Raw genomic sequence first — 25,273 nt, 5'->3', positions numbered from 1 at the left:
ATCTCCAGTCTCAATGTGCCCTCTCCCAGCTCAAAGCTCCTCTCCCTCATCCTGGCACTCCCAGCCTTTGTCCCAAGTCCCTCCCCAGCTCTCCTGGAGCTCTTCAGGCACTGGAAGGCTGCTCTGAGGTCTCCCTGGAGCCTTCTGGAGGCTCAACAACCTCAACTCTCTCATCCTGTCCCCAGGGGGGAGGTTCTCCTTCCCCTTGACCACTTCATGGCTTCCTCTGAACCTTCTCCAAGGTCCTTCTTGAGCAGGGGGTGCCAGAACTGGAGGCAGTGCTGCAGGTGGGGTCTGAGCAGAGGGCCAGGATCCCCTCCCTGTGCTGCTGCTCTGCCTTCTGCTGCAGCCCAGCACACAGCTGCCTGCTGGGCTGCCAGGGAGCATTGCTGATGGCACTTGGTGTGCTTGCTTGGGATGGGACAGGATTATCTCCACTTCTTGTTTAAACAAAGCCAAGTGGGTTAAGAGGCTGCAGAGGAAATGTTCTTCATGTTTTGGCCTTTTATAGGGAGTCTTCCATGGAAGGAGCTCCTGCCTCAGTCTGCTCAACTTCTGCAAAGTGCCTTTGTGGTAAACAGACTTAGGGAAGCTGGGGCTTGGTGGCCAAGCTGCTGCTAACATCTGGACAGCCACACAGCCCTGCCTGGCAGTGTCCCCCCAAGCCCCAGGGCAGCTGGGCATGGTTTGGAGGCAACTTGTGCCAAAGTTTGCATCCAGAGGTCCCAAACATTGCTGAAGGGGCCTGGCTGCAAGGGAAGGATCCTCTGTGGGTAGAGAGGAAAGGACACTGCCTGAGGGCATGGAATCACAGAGTGGTTTTGCTTGGAGAGCTTTAAGCTCATCCAGTCCAACCCTTTTCCAGCTCTGCCAAGGCTGTTGCCAACCCATGCCCCTCAGCCAGAGCAGTGCCTCTGAAACCCTTCCAGGGATGGGGACTCCACCACCTCCCTGGGCAGCCTGTTCCAACCCCTGACCACTCTTGCAGGGCAGAAATTGTTCCTCATGTCCAACCTAAACCTCCCCTGGGAGAACTTCAGGCTATTGTCCTGTCCCTCGGCAGCAGAGCCCAACCCCCACCTGGCTCCAGACTCCTCTCAGGGACTCGCAGAGAGCCAGAAGGTCTCCCCTCAGCCTCCTCTTCTCCAGCCTCAGCTCCCTCAGCTGCTCCTCCCCAGCCCTCTTCTCCAGACCCTTCTCCAGCCCTGCTCCAACCCCTCAATGTCCTTCTGGCAGTTAGGGGCCCAGGACTGACCCCAGGCTTCCAGGTGTGGCCTCCCCAGTGCCCAGCCCAGCGACAATCACCTCTCTAGATCAGACTCCAGGCGGTGAGATGAGGACCGGAGCGGGGTCCGGCTCTGCAGCCAGCTCCGTGCTTGTTACCTGGAGGGGGAAAGGGAATGGAGGTAGAACAAAATGATTCGAGGCAAAAGCAGGGGGAGAGGCTCCGCAGGCACCGCTCCCGGCTCTGCCGGGCTTTGGGCTCAGCCTTTCCACCGGGAGAGCCGCTTGCACCTGCAGCCCCCGGAGTCGTGCCCGGGGCAGCGGCCGGCGCTGCCCGCTCGGGGCTGAGGCGGAGCCGGGGGCGGGCCGGGGCCGCCCCTGCTCCGGGTGGCCGTGAAATAGCGGCGGGGCTGGGCGCCGCGCAGTGCCCTGGCTCCCTGCACCATGGGTGGCAAGAAGGTTTGCATCGTGGGCTCTGGCAACTGGTGAGTGCCCTCTGCCCGCCCGCAGCCCCTCTCGGGGCACGGCGCCGTCCCCGTCCCCCCCGGCGCTCCGCGGTGCAAGCGAACAGTTTCGCCCTTGGTGAGCTGTGGTGCGCTGGGCAAGCTGCTGCCAGCAGCCTCGGTGCCCGCTCCGCAGCTCTGCTCTGCCCACGCAGGGGCTCTGCCATCGCCAAGATCGCAGGCAGCAACGCGGCTCGGCTCGGCACCTTCCAGGAGCAGGTGAAGATGTGGGTGCTGGAGGAGGAGGTGGGCGGCCGGCGCCTCACCGACATCATCAACACGGAGCATGAGAACGTCAAATACCTGCCGGGGCACAAACTGCCTCCCAACGTGGTGAGTCCTGGCAGCCGGACAGAGGTAATGAACAACTCTGCTGGCAGCTGCTGGAGCTCTGCTCGCCGGGGCTGGCAGCAGGGGATGCACCGAGCTGCACCGGACTCGATTTCACCCTCCCTGTGACCTTGATCTGTGCTTGGCAGAGCCTCGGTCCTGGCTGCTCTCACTGCCCACCTTTGCCCCTGCTCTGCCATCCCCCAGCCTGGGCTTGAGGCCATGTGGCTGCAGCTGAGCTGGCAGCGAGCAGAGAACCCTTGGGGGCTGCTGCCCCATGCCTGGGCACCCAGCCCCTCGCTGGCACTGCCATACTGAGGTCCCCAGAACACCCCCAGCTCCTCCCACTGCTTCTGTGGGATCAGCCCAGGCTGCTCTGCTCCCCAGCCCCATGGGGACCTCAGGGCAGAGACTTTGTGCCCTTCCTTCCCTTCCAGCTGTTACTTTCTTGTCCCTTGTCCCCTTTGTCCTGGGTTCAGGACACATCTCACTGCTCAGCCAGAGACACAGGGCCCTGATGCCAGTCATACTCACCTCAGGTGGCAGAGCCAGACCTACTGAAAGCCTGTGCTGAGGCTGACATCCTCCTCTTCGTGGTGCCTCACCAGTTCATTGGCAAAGTCTGTGACCAGCTCAAGGGCCATGTGAAGAAGGAGGCTGTTGGGATGTCTCTCATCAAGGTGTGAGCAGGAGCCTGGCCAGGGGGGCTTGGCTGGAAGCAGCATGGCATGGAAGGGCTGGGGGGGGGACAGAAAATGGGGTTGTGGGAGGTGTGGGGAGGGTGGGAAGTGGGGCAGAGTCCTTGTGGGGATTTGGAGGGAGTGGGGAGATCTCAAGGGCTCTGAGTGGGGTGCAGCTGAGCACTGGGGGGGGGGGGGGGGAGGGGGTGCTGCTGGGATGACAGCTGCAGCATCACAGCACAGGAATGGCAGGAGAGAGGCAGCAGTCCAAGTCTGCAGCGGGGCAGGTGCTCATCTCTGCCCCTGGTTGTCTCCCAGGGGGTGGATGAAGGACCAAATGGGCTGAGGCTGATCTCAGACATCATCCATGAGAAGCTGGGAATAGAGATGAGTGTCCTGATGGGCGCCAACATCGCTGCCGAGGTGGCAGAGGAGAAGTTCTGTGAAACCACCATCGGTAAGGAGCCTCCAGCCCTCCTCGTTAGCAGCCTTCATCTCTAACGAGCAGGAGAGGGCAGAGGGCAGAGCCTGGTGCAGCTTCAGCTGCTGCTTCCTTGGGGATCCAGCTCCTTCTCCCTGTGGAGGCAGCCAGGCTCCAGGCAGCTGGATGAACTCATCCACAGGGCTCGGGATGGGGCTGCTTGCTTCATGCGGAGCAGAGTTGTGTGTCTGAGAGTTCTGCTAGTGTGGAACCTGCACCAGGCAGCTTGCTGGGCACAAATTAAAGGGTGGACACCAAAAGGCCCTTTAGCAGTCCAGTTCCTGCCTTCATTTCCTTGGGCTCCAAGGGACATTCACCTGGACCTCCTGTTCTTGCCAGCCAGGGCTGCTGAAAGTTCATCTGGTGGCTGTTGTGAGCAGCCCTCCACGCTCTGAATGGTGCACAGCAGCCAAACCCAACAGAGCATTATGCTGAGTTAGAAGTGGTGGGATTCAAAGTGTCTGTGTTTGGAACAAAGGCAAACATGCCATGGAGGAGGCTGCAGGGACTGGAGAGGTGCAGGCAGCTCCTGCTCCTGCAGCCAGCACACAGCAGAGCTCTCGTGCAGGACCCTGCAGGACCAGCAGCCTCCAAACCTCCAAATGTGAAGTTTTGAAGGTGCTTTGAATGTCCTGGGCCTGGTATTTCTGTGCTGTTTGACAAAGCAGGAGGGAATTGTCCTCATCTCCTGGGAAAATTCCAAGGCTGATCCTTGCTTGTTTGGCAGCCAACGTGTGCTTGGCACTCGGTGGACCTGCAAATGCTTGGCAGTGCCCCTGGGCTGGGCACTGGGTTCCTCTTCTCCTAACTAATGTCAGGACAAGAGGAAATGGCCTCAAGTTGTAGCAGGCCAGGTTTAGGTTGGACATCAGAAGAACCTTCTTCCCCCTGAGTGTTCTCCACAGTGGCACAGGCTGCCCAGGGAGGTGATGGAGTCACCAGCCTGGAGGTGTTCACAGATGTGCAGCTGTGGCACTTTGGGACATGGCTTAGTGGCCATGGAGGTGCTGGGTTGGAGGCTGGCCTGGATGACCTGAAAAGGCTTTTCCAACCCTGATGATTCTTGCTGCAGTAGCTGCACCACTGGGCAGGAGAGCAGCACAGTCCCCCATCATCATCCTCCTTCTTCCCATCAGGCTGCAAGAACCTGGAGCATGGGCTGGAGCTGAAGGAGCTGATGCAGACCCCAAACTTTCGAGTGACAGTAGTGAAGGAAGCTGACACCGTGGAGATCTGTGGGGCCCTCAAGGTGGGTGAGCTGCTCCCTGGGGTCTGCAGAGCCTGGGGTGCTCCAGGGCTCTGCTGGCAGCTCAGGGGAGGAGCTGCCAGTTGGGTGAACCCTGCTGGGTGTTACCCTGTGGCACAGGCCAGGCTTTGGAGGGAGCTGTGGTTGAGTCTTGTTGAGCTGCTTGGAGGGATGATGACCACTGACACAGACCGGAGCCTGGGCTTGGGATCTCACAGGGACACTGTGTCCTGAATCAGGAATTGGGTGGCCAGCAGGTCCAAAGCAAGGATTGTCCCCATAAAATGGGCACTGCTGAAGCCACAGCTGGAGTCCTGGAATCAGTTCTGGGCACCTCACTCCAGGAAGGACATTGAGGGCTGGAGCAGAGCCAGAGAAGGGCAACGAAGCTGGGGAAGGGTCTGCAGAGCAGGGCTGGGGAGGAGCAGCTGAGGGAGCTGGGGGTGTCCAGCCTGGAGAAGAGGAGGCTGAGGGGAGACCTTCTGGATCTCTTCAACTGCCTGAAAGGAAGGTTGGAGCCGGGTGGGGATTGGTCTCTTCTCCCAAGGAACAAGGGTCAGGACAAGAAGAAATGTCCTGAAGTTGCCCCAGGGGAGGTTCAGGTTGGACATCAAAAGAAAATTCTTCACTGGAAGGGCTCTCAAAGCCTGGCACAGGCTGCCCAGGGAGGTGGCTGAGTCCCCATCTCTGGACAGGTTTCAGAGCTGCAGAGATGTGGTGCTGGGGGCCATGAGCTAGCACCAGCCTTGGCAGAGCTGGAGAATGGTTGGACTGGATGAGCTCAAAGGTCTTCTCCAACCAAAAGGATCTGATGGTCCTACAGCCACAGCACAGCTCTGAGCAGTCCCCTCTGTGCTGCTGCTGTGTTGCAGAACGTCGTGGCTGTGGGGGCAGGGTTCTGCGATGGGCTGGGCTACGGAGACAACACAAAGGCTGCCGTGATCCGCCTGGGGCTGATGGAGATGATTGCCTTCGCCAAACTCTTCTGCAAGGGCCCTGTCTCCTCCTCCACCTTCCTGGAGAGCTGTGGGGTCGCCGACCTCATCACTACCTGCTACGGCGGCCGGAACCGCAGGGTGGCAGAAGCCTTTGCCAGGACTGGGAAGGTGAGTGGGGAGTAGAGCAGCAGCACCAAGGGGGCCTGCAGCAGCCCTGGGGAGTGCTGAGCAGGAGGGACCCCAGCAGCAGCAAGGGGGCCTGCAGCAGCCTGGGGAGTGCTGAGCAGGAGGGACCCCAGCAGCACCAAGGGGGCCTGCAGCAGCCTGGGGAGTGCTGAGAAGGAGGGACCCCAGCAGCACCAAGGGGGCCTGCAGCAGCCTGGGGAGTGCTGAGCAGGAGGGACCCCAGCAGCACCAAGGGGGCCTGCAGCAGCCCTGGGGAGTGCTGAGCAGGAGGGACCCCAGCAGCACCAAGGGGGCCTGCAGCAGCTCTGGGGAGTGCTGAGCAGGAGGGACCCCAGCAGCACCAAGGGGGCCTGCAGCAGCTCTGGGGAGTGCTGAGCAGGAGGGACCCCAGCAGCACCAAGGGGGCCTGCAGCAGCTCTGGGGAGTGCTGAGCAGGAGGGACCCCAGCACCAAAGGGTCCTGCAGCAGCTCTGGTGCCTGCTGAGCAGGAGGGACCCCAGCAGCACCAAGGGGGCCTGCAGCAGCTCTGGTGCCTGCTGAGCAGGGGGGACCCCAGCAGCACCAAGGGGGTCCTGCCAGCACTGCCCAGTGGCACAGCCTGGCTCCAGGGATGGAGCCACAGACTACATCCCTGGACAACATGTTCCAGTGTCTCACCACCCTCACTGTGCAGAACTGATGTCCAGCCTCAATCTGCCCTGCTCTGGTTTCCATCCATTGTCCCTCATCCTACCACCCCAAGCCCTTCTGAACAGCTCTGTCACTGCTGGGTTGTTGCAGTCCATCGAGCAGCTGGAGAAGGAGATGTTGAATGGGCAGAAGCTGCAGGGGCCTCAGACGTCTGCTGAGCTGCATCGCATCCTCAAAAGCAAGCAGGCAGTGGACAAGTGAGTGCTGGCCCCTGCCTGCCCCCTGGGGTGAGGGGGGGGGCTCCCCTGCAGCTGCAGGAGGGGGACCTCATCGAATCTCAGAATGGGTTGGGTTGGAAGGGACCTTAAAGGTCACCCAGCTCCAGCCCCCTGCCATGGGCAGGGACACCTCCCACCAGCCCAGGTTGCTCAAGGCCTCATCCAGCCTGGCCTTGAACACCTCCAGGGAAGGGGTAGCCACAGCCTCCCTGGGCAGTGGCATCCACAGCCTCCCTGGGCAGTGGCATCCACAGCTTCCCTGGGCAGTGGCATCCACAGCTTCCCTGGACAGTGGCATCCACAGCCTCCCTGGGCAGCCTGTGCCAGAGTCTCCCCCTCCTTGGTGCCTCTGCTGTTCAGGTCACTCTGCACTGCCCACCTCAAAGCAGCAGGCACCAAACCACTGCCCCACCAGCTCCTGCCCACTGCATCTTGCAGCAGCAGTTGTGCTCTCTGACTCCAGCAGCTGTGGTGCCAGGGCAAGGACTGACTTTGTTCATCTGCCCACAGGTTCCCTCTCTTCACAGCTGTGTACCAGATCTGCTACGAGGGCAAACCTGTGGCTGATGTCATCAAGTGTCTGCAGAACCACCCTGTGCACATGTAAGGGGGCTCTGCCTGCAGGCCCCCAGGCCCCTGACCCTGCTGAGATGGGTGCAGAGCTCCTGCCTGCTCCCCCTGGCTCTGCTGCTGCAGCTTTGTGAGCAGTCTGCAGCTGCTGGCAGCCTCTGCAGTGCTGGGAGGGCAGAGCTCCCCTGTCTCAGCCCAGGACACTGCCAGCCTGAGCCTGGCACCAGCACAGAGGTACCTGCTGACCTCCTTCTCTCTTTGAAGGGCTCATTTAGCTTCTGCTGCTCTCAGCTTGGCCCTGAACAGGGCTGAGCATCTTCCTCTCTTCTCTTTCTCTTGCCTTGGTGGATTCAGTTCTCAGAGGGTCTCTGCCAGGTCACCTGGGTGGACAGGGGTGGTGCAGGAGGCACTGCCAGGGGGGATGAGCTTTGCTGTTAGCCCCACAGGGCCACTTTGCATCATCCCAGCCCCTTCCTGCTTGCTGCTCTTGCTTTGGGCTTAACTGTCTCATGGTGAGGGCAGAGCTCCCTGCCAGGCCCCTCCAGGCTGGCTGAAGCTCCTTGGGGCTGGATCAGGTTTGCCAGGGATGTGCCTTGAGCCCAGATCCCTGGAGACAGTCAAGATCAGGCTTGGTGTGGCCCTGGGCAGCCTGCTCTAGTTGGAGGTGTCCCTGCTGACTGCAGGAGGGTTGGACCCCCTCTGGGGGTCCCTTCCAGCCCAGTGCAGCCTGTGGCTCTGTGAGTGCCTCTTCCTCCTCAGCACTGAGGGCAGGATTCTCTGCCACCCTGCCATGTGCTGCTTCCACAGCCACCACCCCCTGCTGCTGCCCAACAGCCAAAGCTTTGTCTGTGAGAGGCAGCCCCAGACTGAGACTTCAGAGTTTGTTTATTCAGTTTTTGCTCTCACAATCAAACACCCTCACCCCTGCCCCCCCTGCCCCCAGGGAACTCCCCTCTTGGCACAGCTCTGCCTGTGCTAATTCTGTGCCCATGGACTGTGCCTGGGCAGCCTTCCTCCCTCCTGTCACTCTGTCCCCTGGCTTGGCTTCGGCAGTGCAGGAACCAACTGCCCCAAAGTCTTCCTGAGCAGCCTGTGGGCTGTGGAACCCCTGGCAGAGTACCTGGTAAAGCAGCTCCTTGCTTTTGGGTGAATGATCCACAGCAGCCTTCTGCCTTCTCTCTGGCCTGCTCCAGTCTGTGCCTTAGCCTGGTCTTTGCTTCTTCTGCCTGTGGCTCCCCAGCAGCTGTGAGAGCAGGTCCCACACTTACCTTCTGCTGCTGCCCCTCCTGTGAGGGGGCTGGAAAACGTCCAGCAATGGACATGAGCCACAGGAGGCACATGAGGAGACCTCCAACATCACTGCAGAGGACAGAGGTCTCCTGCCTTGCCCTCTGCCTTTGAAGCTTGCCCTTTGTCCAGCTGGATGCCACCTGCCTCTCTCTGGTCCTGTGGAGCTGGCTCTGCTCCTGCTTGCTCAGGCCACTGTGGCCAGCAGGTCATTGACCCCCTCTGGACTGGCAGAACTGAGATGCTCCCTGCCCACCCCCACTCTGGCTCCTGCTGCTGCTGGGTGTCTGACCAGCAGTGGACTCTAGGGACACTTAAAGCAATAATAAACCTGGAGAGGAGAAGGAACCCAAGCCCTCTGCTCTAGTGCGGCAGCGTCTCTGGGTTGGTGCCTGCTCAGAGTGCAGAGCAGGGCACTGTGAGCTCCCTCCTGGCTCTGCACCCTCCTGTGCTGTCCCAGAAACAGCAAGAATGGCTCTGCAGGTCGCTGCTCGTCACAAGTGTCCCACTTGCTTATTCTCAGCCTTCAGGTTTGGCTGTGGGACCAAAGAGGGTTGAGACTGAGCTGGAATCAGAAGCCAAACTCTTCTACCTGCAGCCTGCAGAAGCTGGGCCAGGACCACATTGTGCTCCACGTCCCCCAGGCCTCCCCTTCTCATGGTTGGCTCTTGGGACATGCTGTGTGGTTTTATTCATCTCTTCTCAACTGCTTCTCCTGAGCCTGCCTTGCCCCTGCCTTCCTTTGAAATGCATCTCACACCGAGTGACCTTTCCAGGACTCAGCCCTCTGCTCAGCCTCTTGCTAGGGGAATTTAATCTGCTGGCACTGCAGTTGTTTCTGTGCCTTTTCTTAGACTCTTTCTCACCAGGCACCCTTCGACCTTTAGATTCAATTGAGCTATTGTACAGAAAGTCACCAGCTCTGGCTTCCTCTAATGAGGACCTTGACTGAGGCTGGAGGGAGGGTAAAGGAAAGTGATCCTGCAGGGCTGCCACAGCTTCTGCTTCCTTTGTCTTGAAGGGTTGCAGGAATCCTGGTTTGAGTCTTTGGCTCATACAGGAGAGAGGGTCTCTGAGCTCTTCTCCTTCAGCCCACTGCAGTCTCTCACCTGGGCCTGCACCTGCCTGGAGCTGCAGCAGGACCTGGAATTGTGTTTTGGACTTGCATTTGGCTGTCGTCTCCTGTGCTGTGGAAGGGCTTTGTGCATTCTCCTCACGTGGGTGCTGCTGGCAGTGCCCTGCAGGCCCTCCCAGCGTTTGCTGGAGGCCCCAAGTCTCACCTGGGGGTGGCCAGTGCACAACTCTCTTGTTTTTCCACACCCCATGCCTTGCACTAGTTCATGAGCTATAAAAAGTCTTCCCTTTGCCATTTGGAGTTATGTTCTGCAGCCTCAGCACATCCAGGCTCTGCAGGGCTCTGCAGCCTCGGGGAGCTGCTGCTGTGCAGCAGCCTGGGGAAGGGATGAGGGAAAGCAGCCTGAGAGCCCCAGAGAGCCGCGGGAGCAGTGCAGGGTTGCGCCGGCACCGTCACGGAGGCAGGGAGGGGGAGCGCAGCCTCCGGAGGGCATCCCGAGGGAGGCTCTGGGGCTGCCCGCACAGGCGCAGAGCCTCAGACAGGGCCTCAAGGGGGCCTCGGCGCAGAGCGGCACCGTCCCCTGCCCTGCAGGGCAGCCTGTGCTGGGCCCCACAGCAAGGCCAACACCAAGGGACGTGCTAAGGACAGCGGGGCCGGGGACGGGCAGAGACCGGGGATAAGCAGGGACTGGGGACAAGCAGGGGCCGGGGACAGGCAGGGACCGGGGACTGTCAGGGACCGGGGACTGGCAGGACCGGGGATAAGCAGGGGCCGGGGACCGGCAGGGGCCGGGGACCGCCAGATGCCCGCCCGAGCTAGACGAGCGGCGGTGCCGCCACCACCCCCTCGGCAGGAGGCGCCGGAGCGTCCTCAGCATCCCGCCCGGGCGGACCACACTTCCCAGCACGCATCGCGGCCGCACGTGTGACGAGCGGGGCGCAACCGGAAGTTGAGCGCCGACCGGAAGCGGAGCGCCACGGAACGGCGCTACCGGAGCCCGAGGCGCAGGTACCGGAACGGGGCTTGGGGAAGGCTGATCCCGGTGGGACGAGGCCGGGGAGGGTGCGCGCCCGGCCCCGCTGACCGCCGCCTGTGTGTTGCAGGCGCAGCCATGGTGTCCGGCAAGCAGCTGGCGGACTTCGGCTACAAGGCCTTCTCCAGCTCCATGCTGCTGCTGACCGTGTACGGAGGCTACCTCTGCGCCGTCCGCTACCACCGCCTCCTCCAGCGCCGCCGGGAGCGGCAGGCCGCGGCCGGCCCCGACAGCTGACGGCAGACAGGAATCCGGTGCCGCCTAATCCCGGCTTGCGAGGGAGCAGGAAAACGGCCCCAAGATGTCCCCAGGCTGGGGAAGGAGATGGAGAACAATAAAAACGCAGTGAAAAGCTGCGGGTGTGGCGTGGGGGCTGTCCGTGACCGTGCGCCGGAACCAGCACCGAGCTGGGCACTGCGCTACTTGCAGAGGTGCCCTCAGCGGCAGTACCTGGCCTGGCAGCCGAGCAGCTGCTCAGAACCCAGGTGTGGGATACACGAGGACTGGAGGGGACCTCTCCTCTCTCCCCAGCCCTGCTCCAGCAGGGCACCCACAGCAGCTTGCCCAGGAGCACAATAGCCGGGGGTGGGGGTGGGGTGGGCTGGAAGCTCTCCAGAGAAGGAGACTCCACAACCTCTCTGGGCAGTCCGCTCCAGGCCTCCAGCATCCTCACACCAAGGAAATTTCTCCTCCTGCTTGTGCCTCTTGCCCTGTCCCTGGGCACCACTGAGCAGAGTCTGGCCCCAGCCTCTTGCCCCCCACCCTTTAGCTCTTGCTTGGCATTGCTCAGATCCCCCCTGAGGCTGCTCTTCTCCAGGCTCTCAGCCTTTGCTCCTCCCAGAGCTGCTCCACGCCCCTCAGCATCTTCCCAGCCTCTGTTGGACTCTCTCCAGTCGTTTCCTGTCTCTCTTGAACCAGGAAGCCCAGAACTGGCCCCAGGCCTCCAGCTGTGGCCTCACCCTGGCAGAGCAGAGAGGCAGGAGCTACCCTGATTCAGTTTTCTCAAGCTGGAAGGTGTCAGCCAAGCTTCTGAAGCGTCTTTTAATCAGAGAGAAGAGTAAACAATGGTATAAAATGGTAACAACTGAAGAAGTTTCCAAAATTCTGCTCCTGCCCTGACCCATAGCTCTTCCATTGCCCCCAAGTACCATTGAGTAAAAGAAGAGAAGCAAAGCCTGGGGGGGGTGGCTGCTGTCTCAGCCCAGTGACTCCTCCAGCTGGTTGCAAAATCAGAGCAGCAACATTCACTTCTGTCTTGGTGACCAGCAGGACTCAAACACTTCATTTTGTGGCCAGTTAAACACAGCCCAGCAGTACTGGTCCACCCCCAGCTCAAGTCCTGGCTGAGCCAGCTGGATCCAGGAGGCCTGGAGAAGTCTTCAAAACCGCAACTTGCAACAGGAAAAAAAAAACAAACCAAAACCAAACAAACCCAACCAACCATGATTTAAAAAGGCATTGTGAGAGCTGTCTTAGGGGCAATAACCAACCCCCTCCCCCTCTTCAGGAGGCTGTGGTCAAGGCTTCAGAGGGGTTTGCAGCACCAAAATAGGCAGCAAAGGCTGGCCTGGTCCCTCCTGACAGCAGAGAGAGAAGCTGTAACCTCCTCAGCCTGTAGCACCCTGGTGGCAAGCTGGGACGCTCCTGTTGCAGCAGTCTGGGGCAGAGCTCGCTGCAGGACCGAGAGGGAGAGGCTCTGCTGCAGCCACAGGGCAGCTGGGAGGGAGAACCACAGGACCCCACGCTCTCCATGCTCTGAAGTGGCTTCTGGAATGCATCAAGGAGATCCACTGAGCCTTGTGCTGGAGCAAACTGGCACCAGCAGCCAGCCCAGCCCAAGCTTGTCCTGCCTTGAGTCGATCCCAGTAAAAACCAGTTGGTCACAGACAGACCTCTGCAAATACCCATGGGACAAAGGCTGAAGTACAGAAATGGCTTCAGGTGACATGTGCAGCTTCACTTCCACCCCGAGCCGTTGGCTTTCTCCCTTCTGCTGTGCAAAGCCTCGTGCCTGGCCTGGCCTGTGCCCCTGTCAGAGCTGCAGGAGGTCTCTGGGGAAGGGTATCTTGATTAAAGATCACTTGGGAATGTGGAGCTCAACACATCTAGATACTGAAAGAGAAGTCTGTGTTTGCTCAAGGCCAGCCTGAGGCCTTACTCCTCTTCTGCCCACTGGCCAGCAGCCACGTGGCCATTGCTGGGGTTGGAGCCATTGCTGGAAGTGCTGAGAGCTCCTTTGGTGCTGCTGCAGGTCCCCTCCTCCTCTTCAGAGCTGCTCTCCACATCACTGCGGTCGTCTTTGGAGACCTGAAAAGTGGCAATGAAATGGAGGAAGGTGAAAAAGGGACAGGGAACAGCAGTGAGGAGGTTGTGCCCCTGGGCTGAACTGGCTTTAGTCAGCTACCTTCCCCTGCTCCACTTCCCTTCACCATTCCACCCTGAGGCACTTGAAGCTGGAGAGGAATCTGGCAGTACACAGAGAATGCAAAACAGACACTGGAAAGGGCAGTTTGGGAGCATCAGTTCCACTTCCAACCAGTCTGCCCACCCTGAGTGGCCTGAAAGGGGCCTGCAAGAAAGCTGGGGAGGGACTTTTTCCAAGGGCTTGTAGTGGTAGGACAAGGAGCAATGGATTGAAGCTGGAAGAGGAGAGACTGAGACTGGAGGGAGAATTCTTTAGAGTGAGGGCTGGGGAGGAGCAGCTGAGGGAGCTGGGGGTGTCTAGCCTGGGAGAAGAGGAGGCTGAGGGGAGACCTTCTGGCTCTCTGCAACTCCCTGAAAGGAGGCTGGAGCCAGGTGGGGGTTGGGCTCTTCTGCCAGGGAACAAGGGACAGGACAAGAGGAAATGGCCTCAAGTTGCCCCAGGGCATGTTTAGGTTGGATATTAGAAGAAACTTCTTCACTGAAAGGGTTCTCAAAGCCTGGCACAGGCTGCCCAAGGGACTGGTTGTATCCCCCCTGTCCCTGGGGGCTTTCAAAGCTGCAGAGATGTGGTGCTGAGGGCTGAGAGATCTTCTCCAACCACAGTGATTCCATGATCAGTGGATCCCATGACCAAACCCCATGTTTTATAGAGAACATTTTGTCCTACAGGGACCTGTTCGATCCTTGAATGATGAAGTAGCTCAGTTGATCAGGCTCCTGTCTGCACTCAGTGCCTCCACTTCTCACAGCCTGTGCTGAGAACTCATTTCTAAGCAAATGCCAGCTGGGACAGCAGGCTGGAGAGCAATGACAAGGACCTGATCCAGCACAGCTCAGGAGCAGGAGGAGCAGCTCAGCCCCAAGCCCTCGATCCGCTCCAGAGCTGTGCCTTCAGTTAAAAGGCTGCCTGCAGATCCAGGTGGATTCGATGTGGAGGGGATTTGGAACCTTCTAGGCAGAGGCCGGCGCCGGCTGCTGCCCACTGCCGCCACAGGGGGGCGCTGCCCCAGCACCGCAGCAGGGGAAGGGAGCACAGCCCCAGCCCCAACTGCAAACAGGCAGCCGAGGGGCCAGAGCCATACAGCCAGCGGTGCTGAGCGGTGCTGAGCTGCTGCCTCTGCACCTTACAGCCCTCTGCAAGCCTTTTGTGGCCAGCAGCTGCCCAGGGATTTCATTCTCTGCTCGCTCTGGGTCAAGGCTTTCCAAGAGCAGCAGGCAAGCAGCTCCGGAGCTGAAGGGAAGCTCTGGCAGGGATCCAGCCAGGGGCAGTTAATGATCTGCAGGATCAGTTTGATAGGCTGCTGGATGGCTGCTGCCAGGACTTTCAGGATCCTTCCTCACTCTCCTGCTGTGTTGGAAGTTCCAAGGGGCACGGGAAGGAAGCAGAAGCCCTTCCAGCTTCCCTCATTCCTGCTCCTCTCCACAGCACTGCTGCTCTCCTGTGCTCTGCCACTCAGCACAGTGGCCATGAGGGGAGTGCAACCAGATGACCTTCAAGGGCACACAGGGAGGACACCCCACAGGACTCAGGGGTGCCAGTGGGTGAAAAGCTGGACATGAGCCTCCACTGCATCCCCCCAGCCCAGCCCCAGCCCTGTCCTGGGCTGACCCCCAGCAGGTGGGCAGCAGGGGGAGGGAGGGGGTTCTGCTCCTCTGCTGAGACCTCCCCTGCAGTGCTGGGGCAGCTCTGGAGTCCATAGCACAGACAGGGACCTGGTGGAGCAGAGCCAGAGGAGGCCACAGCAATGCTGGCAGTGAGGCCAGGCTGGGAGGGTTAGGCTTGCTCAGCCTGGAAAGGAGAAGGCTCCAGGGAGGCCTTCTGGAGGCCTTTCAGTGCCTAAAGGGCCGAGCAGAAAGCTGGGGACTTTGGAGCAGGATCTGTTGTGACAGGACAAGGGGGGTGGGTTGGAAACTAAAAGAGGGAAGTTGTTTTTCAGGATGAGCCCAGTGAGACCCTGGCCCAGGCTGCCCAGAGAGGTAGGAGCTGCCCCATCCCTGGAACCACTCCAGGTCAGGTTGTTTGGGGCTCTGAGCAACCTGCTCTGGTCGGGGATGTCCCTGCTGACTGCAGGGGCTTGGACTGGATGACCTCTGAAGGTCCCTTCCAACCCAAATCATTTATTACTCTCTGCCCCTTCCAGCCTAAACCATCCTAGGCAGGATCAGAGACTCTGGGGGTGTATCAAAGCAGAAAGGTGAAGGCCATGCAGCCAGCTGACAGCAGAGAGGAACAGACCCCAAGACACTGCTTTGCCCTCTGGACTCCCCTGCATCAAGCAGGGAGAGAAGGCAGCAACCTCCTAGAGCCCCCAAACCACAGCTGTGTCTTAGCCCAGAAACAGCCAAAGTCTTTCAGTGACCAAAGGGAAGCACAGATCAGACTTACATGCAAAGGCTGAAACTGTCCAGCTCCAATCTGGCACAGAAAAAAGGAGGAAAGAATGAAGAAGACAGAGCTTAAAGTCCTTTCTCTGGCTAGGTCACCTGGGCAGGAGAGAACCAAGGAAAGGAAAAAGATGTAGACTTCAGGATACAGAACCAAGATGCAGAGACAGACAACAAGACATTGGCAGCAGCAGCTGTGGGGAACAGGGGAAAAGATCCTGTGCGCACTCTGCCCCTTGCCTTCCTCTGACCCCACCGCCACACACCACAGGGACAGAAACATTTGTCAGGGTTGCACCCCACGTGGAGGGGCAGCCAAGAAGTTAAACACAAAATGAAGCAGAGCCATGAGAGAAATTCAGCTCAGAAACCAAAGAGCTGACTAAAAAAGGCATCTGTGCTGTGAACTTGGCTGCTGCTTTCTGGTAGCTGCACAGGAAGTGGCTTCTCTTGAGAGGTGAGCTGGGAGTCATAGTTCCTAGGCTGCTTGCCCTGCCTCATGCTACCCCAACTGAGCTACACCTTTAGCTTGGCAGCTGAGCCTGCATTGCTCACTGCTAGGGCACCATCTGCTGCTAGCCAGCTGCTGCAGTCCACCCTCCCTCTCCCTGAGACACAAATTCAAACTAGAGCACTCAGGACTGCAGCCAGACTGCTCCCCAGCAGCCCAGTCACAACCACTTCTGCCAGCCCTTCCTCCTCTGCATGCTGCAGCTCACTGCCTGACATCAGCAGGCTGTGGTAGTGCTCAGGGATGAGGATGCAGCACCCTCCTCACAGCCCCAGAACCAGCTGAGGCTAGAAAACATCTCACAGAATGGACTGAAGCTCGAGGAGACTGAGGCTGGAGATGAGGAAGAAATTTTTGAGAGTGAGGATGGGGAGACCCTGGCACAGGCTGCCCAGGGAGGCTGTGGCTGCTCCCTGCCTGGAGGTGTTCAAGGCCAGGCTGGGTGAGGCTTGGAGCTGGTGGGAGATGTCCCTGCCCATGGAACTGGATGACCTTGAAGGTCCCTTCCAAGCCCTGCTGTGATCACAGGACAATTGAACACAGAGCCTGCTGCCCCCTGAAGCCCCAGGGTCTGTCACCAGCTCTGCTGCACCACCTGAGCATCACCGCAGCCTCTGCAGCAGGCACGACCCAAGGCCCAGCAAGCTGCACTGCACAAAGCTCTCCTGATGTGAGCCCCTCAGGAAGCAGGGCCAGCCCTCAGTGAGGGGACCAGCTCCTCCTGAGTGCCTGACAGGAGCCAAGAGGGTCCCCAGCAGGGACCTTACCTTGCCCCGCACCAGGGCCTTGTAGGCAGTGCGGACGATGAGATAGGACCAGATGATGTGCAAGAGCTGCAGGGTCACCAAGAGCCCATTGAAGAGCCACCAGGAAGGGTAAGGACCAATCAGTTCCCAGCTTTCAAACAGGGTTGTATTCAAAATCCTAGAAGAGACCCAGAAGCACATGAACAGAGCTGCCATGGCTCCAGCTTTGAGCCGAGAGGCTGCCCGGGGAGGCTGTGGCTGTCCCCTCCCTGGAGGTGTTCCAGGCCAGGCTGGATGAGGCCTGGAGCAACCTGGGCTGGTGGAAGGTGTCCCTGTCCATGGCAGGGGGTTGGAACTGGCTGAGCTTTGAGGTCCCTTCCAACCCAACCCATTCCCTGATTCTCTGAGTCTCCCACTCTCAGTAGCCAGATGCAGGTCAGTTTGTGTCTCACTATCTGCTGCTTTACTCCTGTCAGAGCCAGCTCTGGGAGATTCATGAGGGAAGGGACTAGAGGTGAGGTGAAGCAAGGGCTGCAACACCACCGCAGGCCTGCCAGAGCTTCTCCTCTGAAGCTGAGGGATTGCATTGCAGCCAGTGGAAAACACATTAAAGATTTACAGGAGTGCTGAGCAACAGCATGATGCAAGAGCATCACCTCCTGCCAGGCAGCCACAAACAGGGACAGGCAGCTCAGCTCCTCTGGCACTGCAAGGAGCTGACAAAGACAAAACAGTCCAGGGGGTGTTCAAGGCCAGGTTGGATGAGGCCTTGAGCAGCCAAGTCTAGCTGAGAGGTGTCCCTGCCCATGGCAGGGGTTGGAACTGGCTGATCTTTAAGGTGCCTTCCAACCCAGCCCCTTCTGTGAATCCCTGAATCTCTCTGCAGCAGAAGGAGAGGCCCCAGCTGTGCATTAGGATTCTCCTCACGCTCCTTCACATGCCCAGTCGTCCCCTGCTGCTCCCAACTGGGGCTGTCTGCAGCTTCAGGCTGCCTGGAGGAACAAGGCTGGCAAGGAATTCAAACACAAAGGCTCTGCCTAAAGGATTGGCAGAAGAAACAAAAGCTTCCAGCCTGAGGTGCTTACCAGAAAGGATAAATGCCCAAGCGTGTCACGATGAACACAACCCCGAAGAGCATGAAGAAGGCATCACAGAGCCTCTGGTACTTGGCATAATTGGCAAGCTTTGCAGCCTGAAAGAGAGACAAGAAACAGGAAAATATTCCTCCCTTTGTGCCCTCCTGTAATCACCAGGCTGTAAAGCTCCAAAACCCTCCTCAAGCCATCCCGTTTTGTAAGGAGTTTGGGAGGTTTTGGGGATTATTCCTGCTGCTAAAGCAGTTATGAGGAAAAGCTGACAGGGCAAGATCAGCAGCAGAAGCTTTGGTGGCAGATTTAATGCAGCTGATCAACTCAGCTTCCTCCCCTGAGGGCAGCAGCACAGAGCCTGGCAGCAAACTCACCTCTAAAAGGAAATCTGATGCATCGTGGAGGCAGAGCACCAGGGTCCCAACCCTCACCATGTTGTTCATGTAGGAGAAGGTGATGAGGCCAATGGTAGCCAAGTGATGGACAAACATGATCAGGAAGTCCTGGAAACAGGAAAAGAGACGAATGAAGCCTCTTTAGGCTGTCAAACACACCACAAGTTTGGCACAGAGCCATCAAAACTGACCAAGTGTGGTCACAGGATTCATGGATCCATGGAATGGGTTGGGTTGGAAGGGACCTCAGAGCTCCTTAACTCCTGGCTCTTGTTGGCCCTCCCCAGTGGGCACAGCACTCAGTGCCCCTGCCTGGCCTCACCTTCCTTTTGATGTCTGTAAACTGAGAGAACATCAGAGACCAGTAGAAGGCCAGCTCCAAGATGTAGTAATAATAAAGCCTGGATGTGAGAGGCTGGAAAACAAACACAGAGAGCACAGTCAGGAGACAAAGTACTTGAAATCCACACTAAAATCAACCTTGCTTCCTTCTTCCCTTTCCTGCACTCCTCCTTCCCTGTCCTCCCTTCCCACCCCACTCTGTTCCTCCACAATGCTGAAGCACAAAAGCTCCAGAATTAAGGTTTGGTAACAACCACCTTAAGCCACAGACACCTGACAGTGGGCTCAGCCAGACCTGACTCAGGAGCAAGATTCCCTCTCAACATTCACAGCTCATCCTGCAGCCTCCTGGATCAGGGGAGGCAGGCAGTTGGGTTCTCAGAGGGTTGGTCTCTAGCCAGAGAGACACTTGGTGTTTCTGCCCTACCTGGAAGGGGTAGCTGTGCCAGCACTGTCGTGTGTCCCAAAACCAGGGAGCCTAAGAGGAAAGGACAAAGAGAAAGGATTATGCTGCAGAGTTGTTTTTTTTTTTTTCCCTTCCCTGTCATCCACTGCAGCTGACCTCTAGAGCTCTGTTTCCTTCCAATTTCATCTTGAGCTGCTTTATCTTTGACTCTACCACTGGAGCTAAAGTCATTGTGAACCTTTCCAGTGATTTAAAAGCCTGCTGCTTGACTCCTTGTAGAATTCCCGGGGATTCAGGAGTCTTGCTGCAGCCAGAGGCAAGGCAAACTGTGATGGAAATGCAAGGGATAATCACACAGCTGCAACAGCAGCAGCAGCCCCCCTACCACTGCTACTGCTCTGCTCAGACCCCACCTGCAGCACTGCATCCAGCTCAGGTGTCCCCCAGCAGAGGAAGCTGCTGCAGAGGGTGCTGCAGGTGGGGTTTCAGAGAGCAGAGGGGCAGAATCCCCTCTCCCTGTGCTGCTGCCCTGCTTCTGTTGCAGCCCAGGACATGGTTGGCCTTCCACTGCCCCCCCACCTTGTTTTAAGCCAGGTGCCAGCACTGAAGAAGGGACACAAGCAGTCAGCCCCCCACTGTGTTTCAGCAGGACAACCACTCCCCAGCAGCAGCCCCCCAGGAGAGGGAGGGGGGCAGGAGCTGAACTCACCGTCCAGAGAAACCTGAGCCCATACAAAAATATACTGAAATAGAAGGTGAGCCTCCACCTGGGGAAAAGAGAAAAGGAGCAGCAGAAGTTAAACTTCTGAAACAGAAGCAGCCCTGGGTGACCATTTTTAGCAAAACTCAGTCAGGGGAAAAGCCTCCCCCAGCTGTGACATCTGAGAAGCTTTCACCCACCGAATGCTAACCCTGAGCTGGCAAAGATTTGACAGGAGAAAAATCTACTGAAGAGTCTTCACAGCTCAACAGCCAGGTTAGAAACCAAAGCTGAGAACCAACTGTCAGCACAGGCTGAGGCAGCTGGGGGTGCTCAGCATGGAGAGGAGAAGGCTCCAGGGGAACCTCAGAGCTGCCTGCCAGTACCTGAAGGGATACCGCAGGAAGGCTGCAGAGGGACTTTGCATGAGGGGGTCTGAGACAGGCCAAGGGGGAATGGTTTGGAGCTGAGGCAGAGCAGGGTTAGACTGGAGCTGAGGAAGAAGTTCTTCAGTGGGAGGGTGGTGAGACTCTGGCACACCCAGGAGGCTGTGGCTGCCTCCTGCCTGTCAAGGTCAGGCTGGATGAGGCCTTGAGCAAGCTGGGCTGGTGGGTTGGAATAGATGAGCTCTGAGCTCCCTTCCAACCTGAGCCTTTCTAGGATGCTATGAACATGCATCATCCCTCTGCTTCCATATCCACTGGTAACAAGAAGATAAGGCACTGACATCCAGAAGGCTTCCTAATGTGTTTCTCCCTCTTACCTCATGGCTTTAAGCAGACAGAACCATACTGGGGGGAGGAATTAATATGAAGAAAGTTACTGGAAAGGAAAGAAAGCAGCAGAGAAGAAAGAACAAGTCAGGAAAAAAATATTCAGGTGCTGAGTACCCTGAATTAAGTGCTCAGAAAGGAACAAGGAACAAAAGAATGAAGTGGAATGAGAAGAGCAGGAATGCAGCAAGTGTCTGGATCAAAGCATCTCCAGCACTCTGCCAACCATGAGCTCACCCTGCTGGGAACCAACACTGCCCTGCAGCAGCACTGTGCAGACAGCAGAGCTGCCCTCACTGCTGCAATGGTTTGGGTTAGGAGGGGCCTTAAAGATCATCCACTTCCAACCCCCTGACAGCTCCCACCAGCCCAGGTTGCTCAAGGCCAGGAGAGCTGGGGAGGGACTTTTGACAAGGGCTGGGGGTGCCAGGACAAGGGGCAATGGCTTTGGGCTGGGAGAGGGCAGATTGAGACTGGAGAGGAGGAAGAAATTCTTGAGAGTGAGGCTGGGGAGACACTGGCACAGGCTGCCCAGGGAGGCTATGGATGTTCCTTTCCTGGAGGTGTTCAAGGCCAGGCTAGGTGAGGCCTGGAGCAACCTGGGCTGGTGGGAGGTGTCCCTGCCCATGGCAGAGGGCTGGCATTGGCTGATCTTCAAGGTCCCTTCCAACCCATTCCACTCCATGGTTCTCTGCTCTGGTCTCTCAGGCACACTTACAGAAGATTCTTTCAAGCCCTCCTAACTTCCTCCATTTGCTTACAGAACTCTCTTCTAAGCAGCCCACCCCCAGGCAGCAGCTGGAAGGGGCAGATGAGCAGAGCTGGAGACAAAGAGCACACAGGGCTGGAGCCTCACACAGACATACATGCTCTCACAAAATTTCCTGAGGGTGCTGGGTTTGTCCTGGTTCCTCCGGTGCCGAAACCAGCGCTGGATCTTCCGCACGTCCCAGTCCAGCTGCTTGGACAAACCTTCCAACCTCCTTCCATCTGGAGACTGAAGGGAAACAAAGCAAGCTCATCACATCCTCCCACTCCTCAACCTCCCTTCAGTCCAAGATCCCCCTCAGCACGACGACAGAAATGATGCCCACTCCCTAGGGAGGCTGAGAGCACCACCACAGCTCCAGCTCGACCCAGGGCTGACTGCTGCAGCAGGCTGGAGGCTGAGCACTTCCTCAGCTCTTCCATCACCTGACAGCACATGAGGACAAAGGATGCAACTGTTCTGCTTCTTGGGGCGGGTGGAGCTGCTCTGAGAAGGCCCTGCCCTACCTGTTCAAACCTGCAGCAGCAGCCCCGGGCTCAGAGCAAAGCTGGAAACACTTAGGGGTTGCTACTCACGGTGAGGAAGAGTTCAGAGAATGGTTCAGGTTGGAAGGGACCTCAGGGATCATCTGCTGCAACCCTCCTGCCATGGGCAGGGACACCTCTCAGCTAGACTCAGCTGCTTGAGGCCTCATCCAGCCTGGCCTTGAACACCCCCAGAGGGAGGCAGCCACAGCCTCCCTGGGCAGCCTGCTCCAGAGTCTCAACCACCCTCCTGCTGGAGAACTTCAGTGTCTATAAATGTCTGCGGGGTGGGTGTCAGGATGAAGGGGCCAGGCTTGTTTCAGTGGTACCCAGTGACAGGTCAAGGAACAAGGGGTACAAGCTGGAACCCAGGAGGCTCCACCTCAACGTGAGGAGAATCTTCTTTGCTGTGAGAGTGCTGGAGGCCTGGAACAGGCTGCCCAGAGAGGTTGTGGAGTCTCCTTCTCTGGAGATTCCAGCCCCACCTGGATGTGTTCCTGTGTGCCCTGCTCTGGCAGGGGGGTTGGACTGGATGATCTCTGGAGGTCCCTTTCAACCCTTACCATTCTGTGACTCTATCTTAAGTGTCTTTCCCAACCAAATCAATTCCCTGATTCTAATCTATCTCCAGAGGCAGTAACAGGAGAGCAGGGCAGGGTGTGAAATGCATTTTTCTCAGACTAGGAAAGTGGGAGCAAACCCCCCCTGTGGCTTCAGCCATGTGGCTCCACCCCCAGCAGGACCTGCAGGGCACTCACCTTGGTGATGGCTGTAAACACTTTCTCTAAGATTGCATTGGGCTGGGCTCGGTGAGGACCACTGTCCTGAATGCCAAGGTGGATGGCACATGGCTTGGCAATAAACCTGAAAGAGTCCAAAAGAAAGCATCAAATCAGAGCATTTCCCTCCCCTGCTGAAGCACAAGGACCTCAGCCTGTAAAATCTCTCCAGGAGAAGCTGCTCCACTCACTTCAGAGGTGAACTCTTAGCCCTCAGCCAGCAATGCAACCTGCAATGCATCCATCTGAAGTGAGAAGCTTCATGTCCCTGCTTGCAAGGGTCAGAATGTGCTCACTACTCAGAAACACCACTTGGAGCCCAGGGAGCAAAAGCAGCATGGCCAACAGGACAGGGAGGGGATTCTGCCCCTCTGCTCTGCTCAGACCCCACCTGCAGCACTGCAGCCAGCTCGGGGGCCCCAGCACAAGAAGGACCTGGAACTGCTGGAGAGGCTCCAGAGCAGACCACAAAGATGATCAGAGGGATGGAGAACCTCCCCTATGGGGACAGGCTGAGGGAGCTAGGGCTGTTCAGCCTGGAGAAGGCTCCAGGGAGACCTCAGAGCAGCTTTCCAGTGCCTGAAGGGGCTGCAGGAGAGCTGGGGATGGACCTGGGACAAGGGCTGGGAGTGCCAGGACGAGGGACAATGGCTTTGAGCTGGGAGAGGGCAGATTGAGACTGGAGAGGAGGAAGAAATTGTTGAGAGTGAGGGTGGGGAGGCACTGGAACAGGCTGCCCAGGGAGGTTGTGAAGAACTTCTTCCTCAGCTCCAGTCTAACCCTGCTCTCCCTCAGCTTCAAGCCATTCCCCTTTGTCCTGTCTCCAGACACCTTCATGAGAAGTCCCTCTGCAGCCTTCTTGCAGGATCCCTTCAGACACTGGAAGGCAGCTCTAAGGTTCCCCTGGAGTCTTCTCCTCTCCAGGCTCAGCAGCCCCAGAGCTCAGCCTGTCAGAGGCTCAAGCTCTGCCCTCCATCCTGCAGACAAAATCTGCACAGCAGGAGCAAGGAAGCACCAAACCAAGGCTGCCCAGGGGCATTTCCATTCCTGGGGATATTCAAAACTAAACAGCACAAGATCATGAGCAGCCTGACTGGCCTGGAGGAGAGCTTTGAGGGTTGGACAACGTGACCTTCAGAGCTCCCTTCTAATCTAAATTACTTTATGATTCCATAAAAATCTTAACTGCAGCAACTGTTCCCAAGGTCAGTGCAGAGCCACACCTTCCCAGCAAGGATTTATCATCACTTCAGGACTTTTATTCCACTTTTGTCCACAGGTGTCTGCTGGCTGGCTCCAGTCACACCTACCAGGCTACCTTCTTCACATTGGTTATTCAAGCAGCCTGATGGTGAGGCCAACACCAACTTCCAAGCACTCAGACTCCTACATTATCACAACTATTTCTCAGCTTCTTAAGGGGGGTTGGACCTGGATGATCTTTAAGGTCCTCCTGCTCTGGAGACTTTCAAGACCCACCTGGATGTGTTCCTGTGTGATCTGCCCTGGGTGACTCTGCTCTGGCAGGGGGTTGGACTGGAAGATCTCCAGAGATTCCTTCAACCCAACCATTCTGTGATTTCTCTCCACAGTCCAATCTGATCTTCACTTCTCCCCAGCCCTTTCATTTTCTTCAGTTTCTGAGAGTTCAAGAAAATTCCCACTTCCAGCAAATCCACAGAACCAACCCAACTCCATTCCTGCTCTCTTCAGTCCTGCAGATCTTTTCAAGCTTTAGAAACACCTCCTGCCTTTTCAACGTCCAAAACTCAGATTAAATCAATCTGGAGTGAATTATCTGAGCAGGAATACAAGGTGTCTTGGTCTGCTTCACCTAACAGCACTCCTAAATAAGCAGCTTTACTAATTAGTATCTCTGTCACCCACGCAGTCCACCTCGGGTGTGGCTGGAAGAGATCCACATCGTGGGCAGAGAAAACCTCAGCCCCGGGGAAGGTGTTTGTGGAGACTCAGGGCAGTGAGCACTGGAGCATTACACCTGCTCCTGGCCAAAGAGGATGATCTGCAAGCACTTCCCTCATGCCTGAGATGCAAGGGACCCACAAAACGTTTAATAATATACCAGGCCATGTGAACAAGTCTTATTTCCTCATCCAGGAACTCGCAAGGAAAGTAGAATAAAGGCAGAACGCAGCCATTCAAGTCAGCCAACTGCAGAGCCGCAGCTGAGCTTCACTCTGCCCCCCGGACGGGAGGAGAAAGCGAAGGGAATTCCCCAGATGTCTTCCTTGCACTACCTCAGCATGAGGCACCGCTAGGACTGGAAAAGCCCCTCGGGATCCACAGCCGAGCAAGAGAGGAGCCCCGGGGCCGTGACAGCGGCGGAGAGGCTCCCGGGAAGGGTCTTCCTGCGTTACACAATGTTCCCTTTCCGCGGAAAGGGAGCCCCGGGCGACACCGGGGGTGGAAAGCACACAGCGGCCTCCGCCGAAGGGCCTCGGCCCTGCCCTGAGGGGCGATGGGGGAGCCCCACCGAGCTGCGCCGCGGGGGCCGAGCCCGATCCGCCTCGCCGCCGGCTCGGCCCCGCCGCTCCCTCCGGGACTCTCCGCAGCCCGTTGCTATGAGACACCGGCGGCCTCGCCGTGCGTTCGCCCCTGAGGCGGGACCGAGGGTAGCGTCCCGTTCACCTGAGAACCCCACCGCCCCGGGGGAGCCCCGAAGCGGGGGCGGGCCCGGGCCCGGCCGCACTCACCTCTCGAAGAGCAGCCGCACAGCGAAGATGCCGAGCGCCAGCGGAAAGGCGGAGAGGACGTGGCCCGCCCGCGGGTACTGCAGCCCGCTGCCCGGCGGGCCCGGCTCGCCAGCTAGGTCCGCCCACGTCACATTGTGCGGCAGCCAGAAGCGCTCGTTCCAAAACCAGGCCCGCAGCGCCGCAGCCGCGGCCGCCGCCATCTTCCGCCGCCTGCCTCCCTCCCTGCCGGCGGCCGCAGCCCAGGCGGCCACCGCCG

General features: G+C 58.2%; 3 protein-coding genes across 4 annotated transcripts; 2 read left to right on the top strand and 1 right to left on the bottom strand.

Annotated features, from left to right (window-relative positions):
• The first annotated feature begins 1,668 nt into the window (after positions 1–1,668).
• GPD1 (glycerol-3-phosphate dehydrogenase 1) lies at positions 1,669–8,710 on the top strand. 2 transcript variants are annotated; one of them, XM_054397115.1, is made up of 8 exons: positions 1,669–1,709; positions 1,883–2,060; positions 2,666–2,737; positions 3,056–3,194; positions 4,355–4,467; positions 5,337–5,570; positions 6,369–6,475; positions 7,007–8,710. In XM_054397115.1, the coding sequence occupies exons 1-8, from the start codon at positions 1,669–1,671 to the stop codon at positions 7,101–7,103; spliced, it is 981 nt and encodes a 326-aa protein (XP_054253090.1). In that variant the 3' UTR covers positions 7,104–8,710. The 2 variants fall into 2 exon arrangements, with proteins under 2 accessions (XP_054253090.1, XP_054253089.1); XM_054397114.1 differs by having other exon boundaries at positions 2,597–2,737.
• A 1,699-nt stretch (positions 8,711–10,409) lies between these two features.
• LOC128979040 (cytochrome c oxidase assembly protein COX14) lies at positions 10,410–10,801 on the top strand. Its single transcript, XM_054397119.1, has 2 exons — positions 10,410–10,436; positions 10,532–10,801. The coding sequence occupies exon 2, from the start codon at positions 10,540–10,542 to the stop codon at positions 10,696–10,698; it is 159 nt and encodes a 52-aa protein (XP_054253094.1). The 5' UTR covers positions 10,410–10,436; positions 10,532–10,539; the 3' UTR covers positions 10,699–10,801.
• Positions 10,802–12,532: 1,731 nt separating this feature from the next.
• On the bottom strand, positions 12,533–25,217 carry CERS5 (ceramide synthase 5). The gene is made up of 11 exons (XM_054397113.1): positions 25,018–25,217; positions 22,283–22,388; positions 21,098–21,228; positions 19,468–19,525; positions 18,780–18,830; positions 18,333–18,425; positions 17,990–18,118; positions 17,613–17,719; positions 16,549–16,705; positions 15,272–15,301; positions 12,533–12,768 (listed from the first exon to the last, which is right to left on the bottom strand). The coding sequence occupies exons 1-11, from the start codon at positions 25,215–25,217 to the stop codon at positions 12,616–12,618; spliced, it is 1,215 nt and encodes a 404-aa protein (XP_054253088.1). The 3' UTR covers positions 12,533–12,615.
• Positions 25,218–25,273: the final 56 nt, after the last annotated feature.

Source organism: Indicator indicator, chromosome 41 (assembly GCF_027791375.1).
Source record: "Indicator indicator isolate 239-I01 chromosome 41, UM_Iind_1.1, whole genome shotgun sequence".
Taxonomy (NCBI): domain Eukaryota; kingdom Metazoa; phylum Chordata; class Aves; order Piciformes; family Indicatoridae; genus Indicator; species Indicator indicator.
The sequence above is the reverse complement of the archived record's forward strand: the minus strand, read 5'-3'. Positions and strand labels throughout refer to the sequence as shown.

Excerpts from the sequence above, each read along its gene's own strand:
- LOC128979040 (XM_054397119.1), top strand. The coding sequence starts at position 10,540 with ATGGTGTCCGGCAAGCAGCTGGCGGACTTCGGCTACAAGGCCTTCTCC.
- GPD1 (XM_054397114.1), top strand. The coding sequence starts at position 1,669 with ATGGGTGGCAAGAAGGTTTGCATCGTGGGCTCTGGCAACTG. Across the intron at positions 1,710-1,882 it reads ATCGTGGGCTCTGGCAACTG|GGGCTCTGCCATCGCCAAGA; the intron begins GTGAGTGCCCTC and ends CTGCCCACGCAG. Across the intron at positions 4,468-5,336 it reads AGATCTGTGGGGCCCTCAAG|AACGTCGTGGCTGTGGGGGC; the intron begins GTGGGTGAGCTG and ends GCTGTGTTGCAG.
- CERS5 (XM_054397113.1), bottom strand. The coding sequence starts at position 25,217 with ATGGCGGCGGCCGCGGCTGCGGCGCTGCGGGCCTGGTTTTGGAACGAG. Across the intron at positions 18,119-18,332 it reads TTACAGACATCAAAAGGAAG|GACTTCCTGATCATGTTTGT; the intron begins GTGAGGCCAGGC and ends TCCTGTTTCCAG. Across the intron at positions 16,706-17,612 it reads TTGGGCATTTATCCTTTCTG|GATTTTGAATACAACCCTGT; the intron begins GTAAGCACCTCA and ends GGTCTCTTCTAG.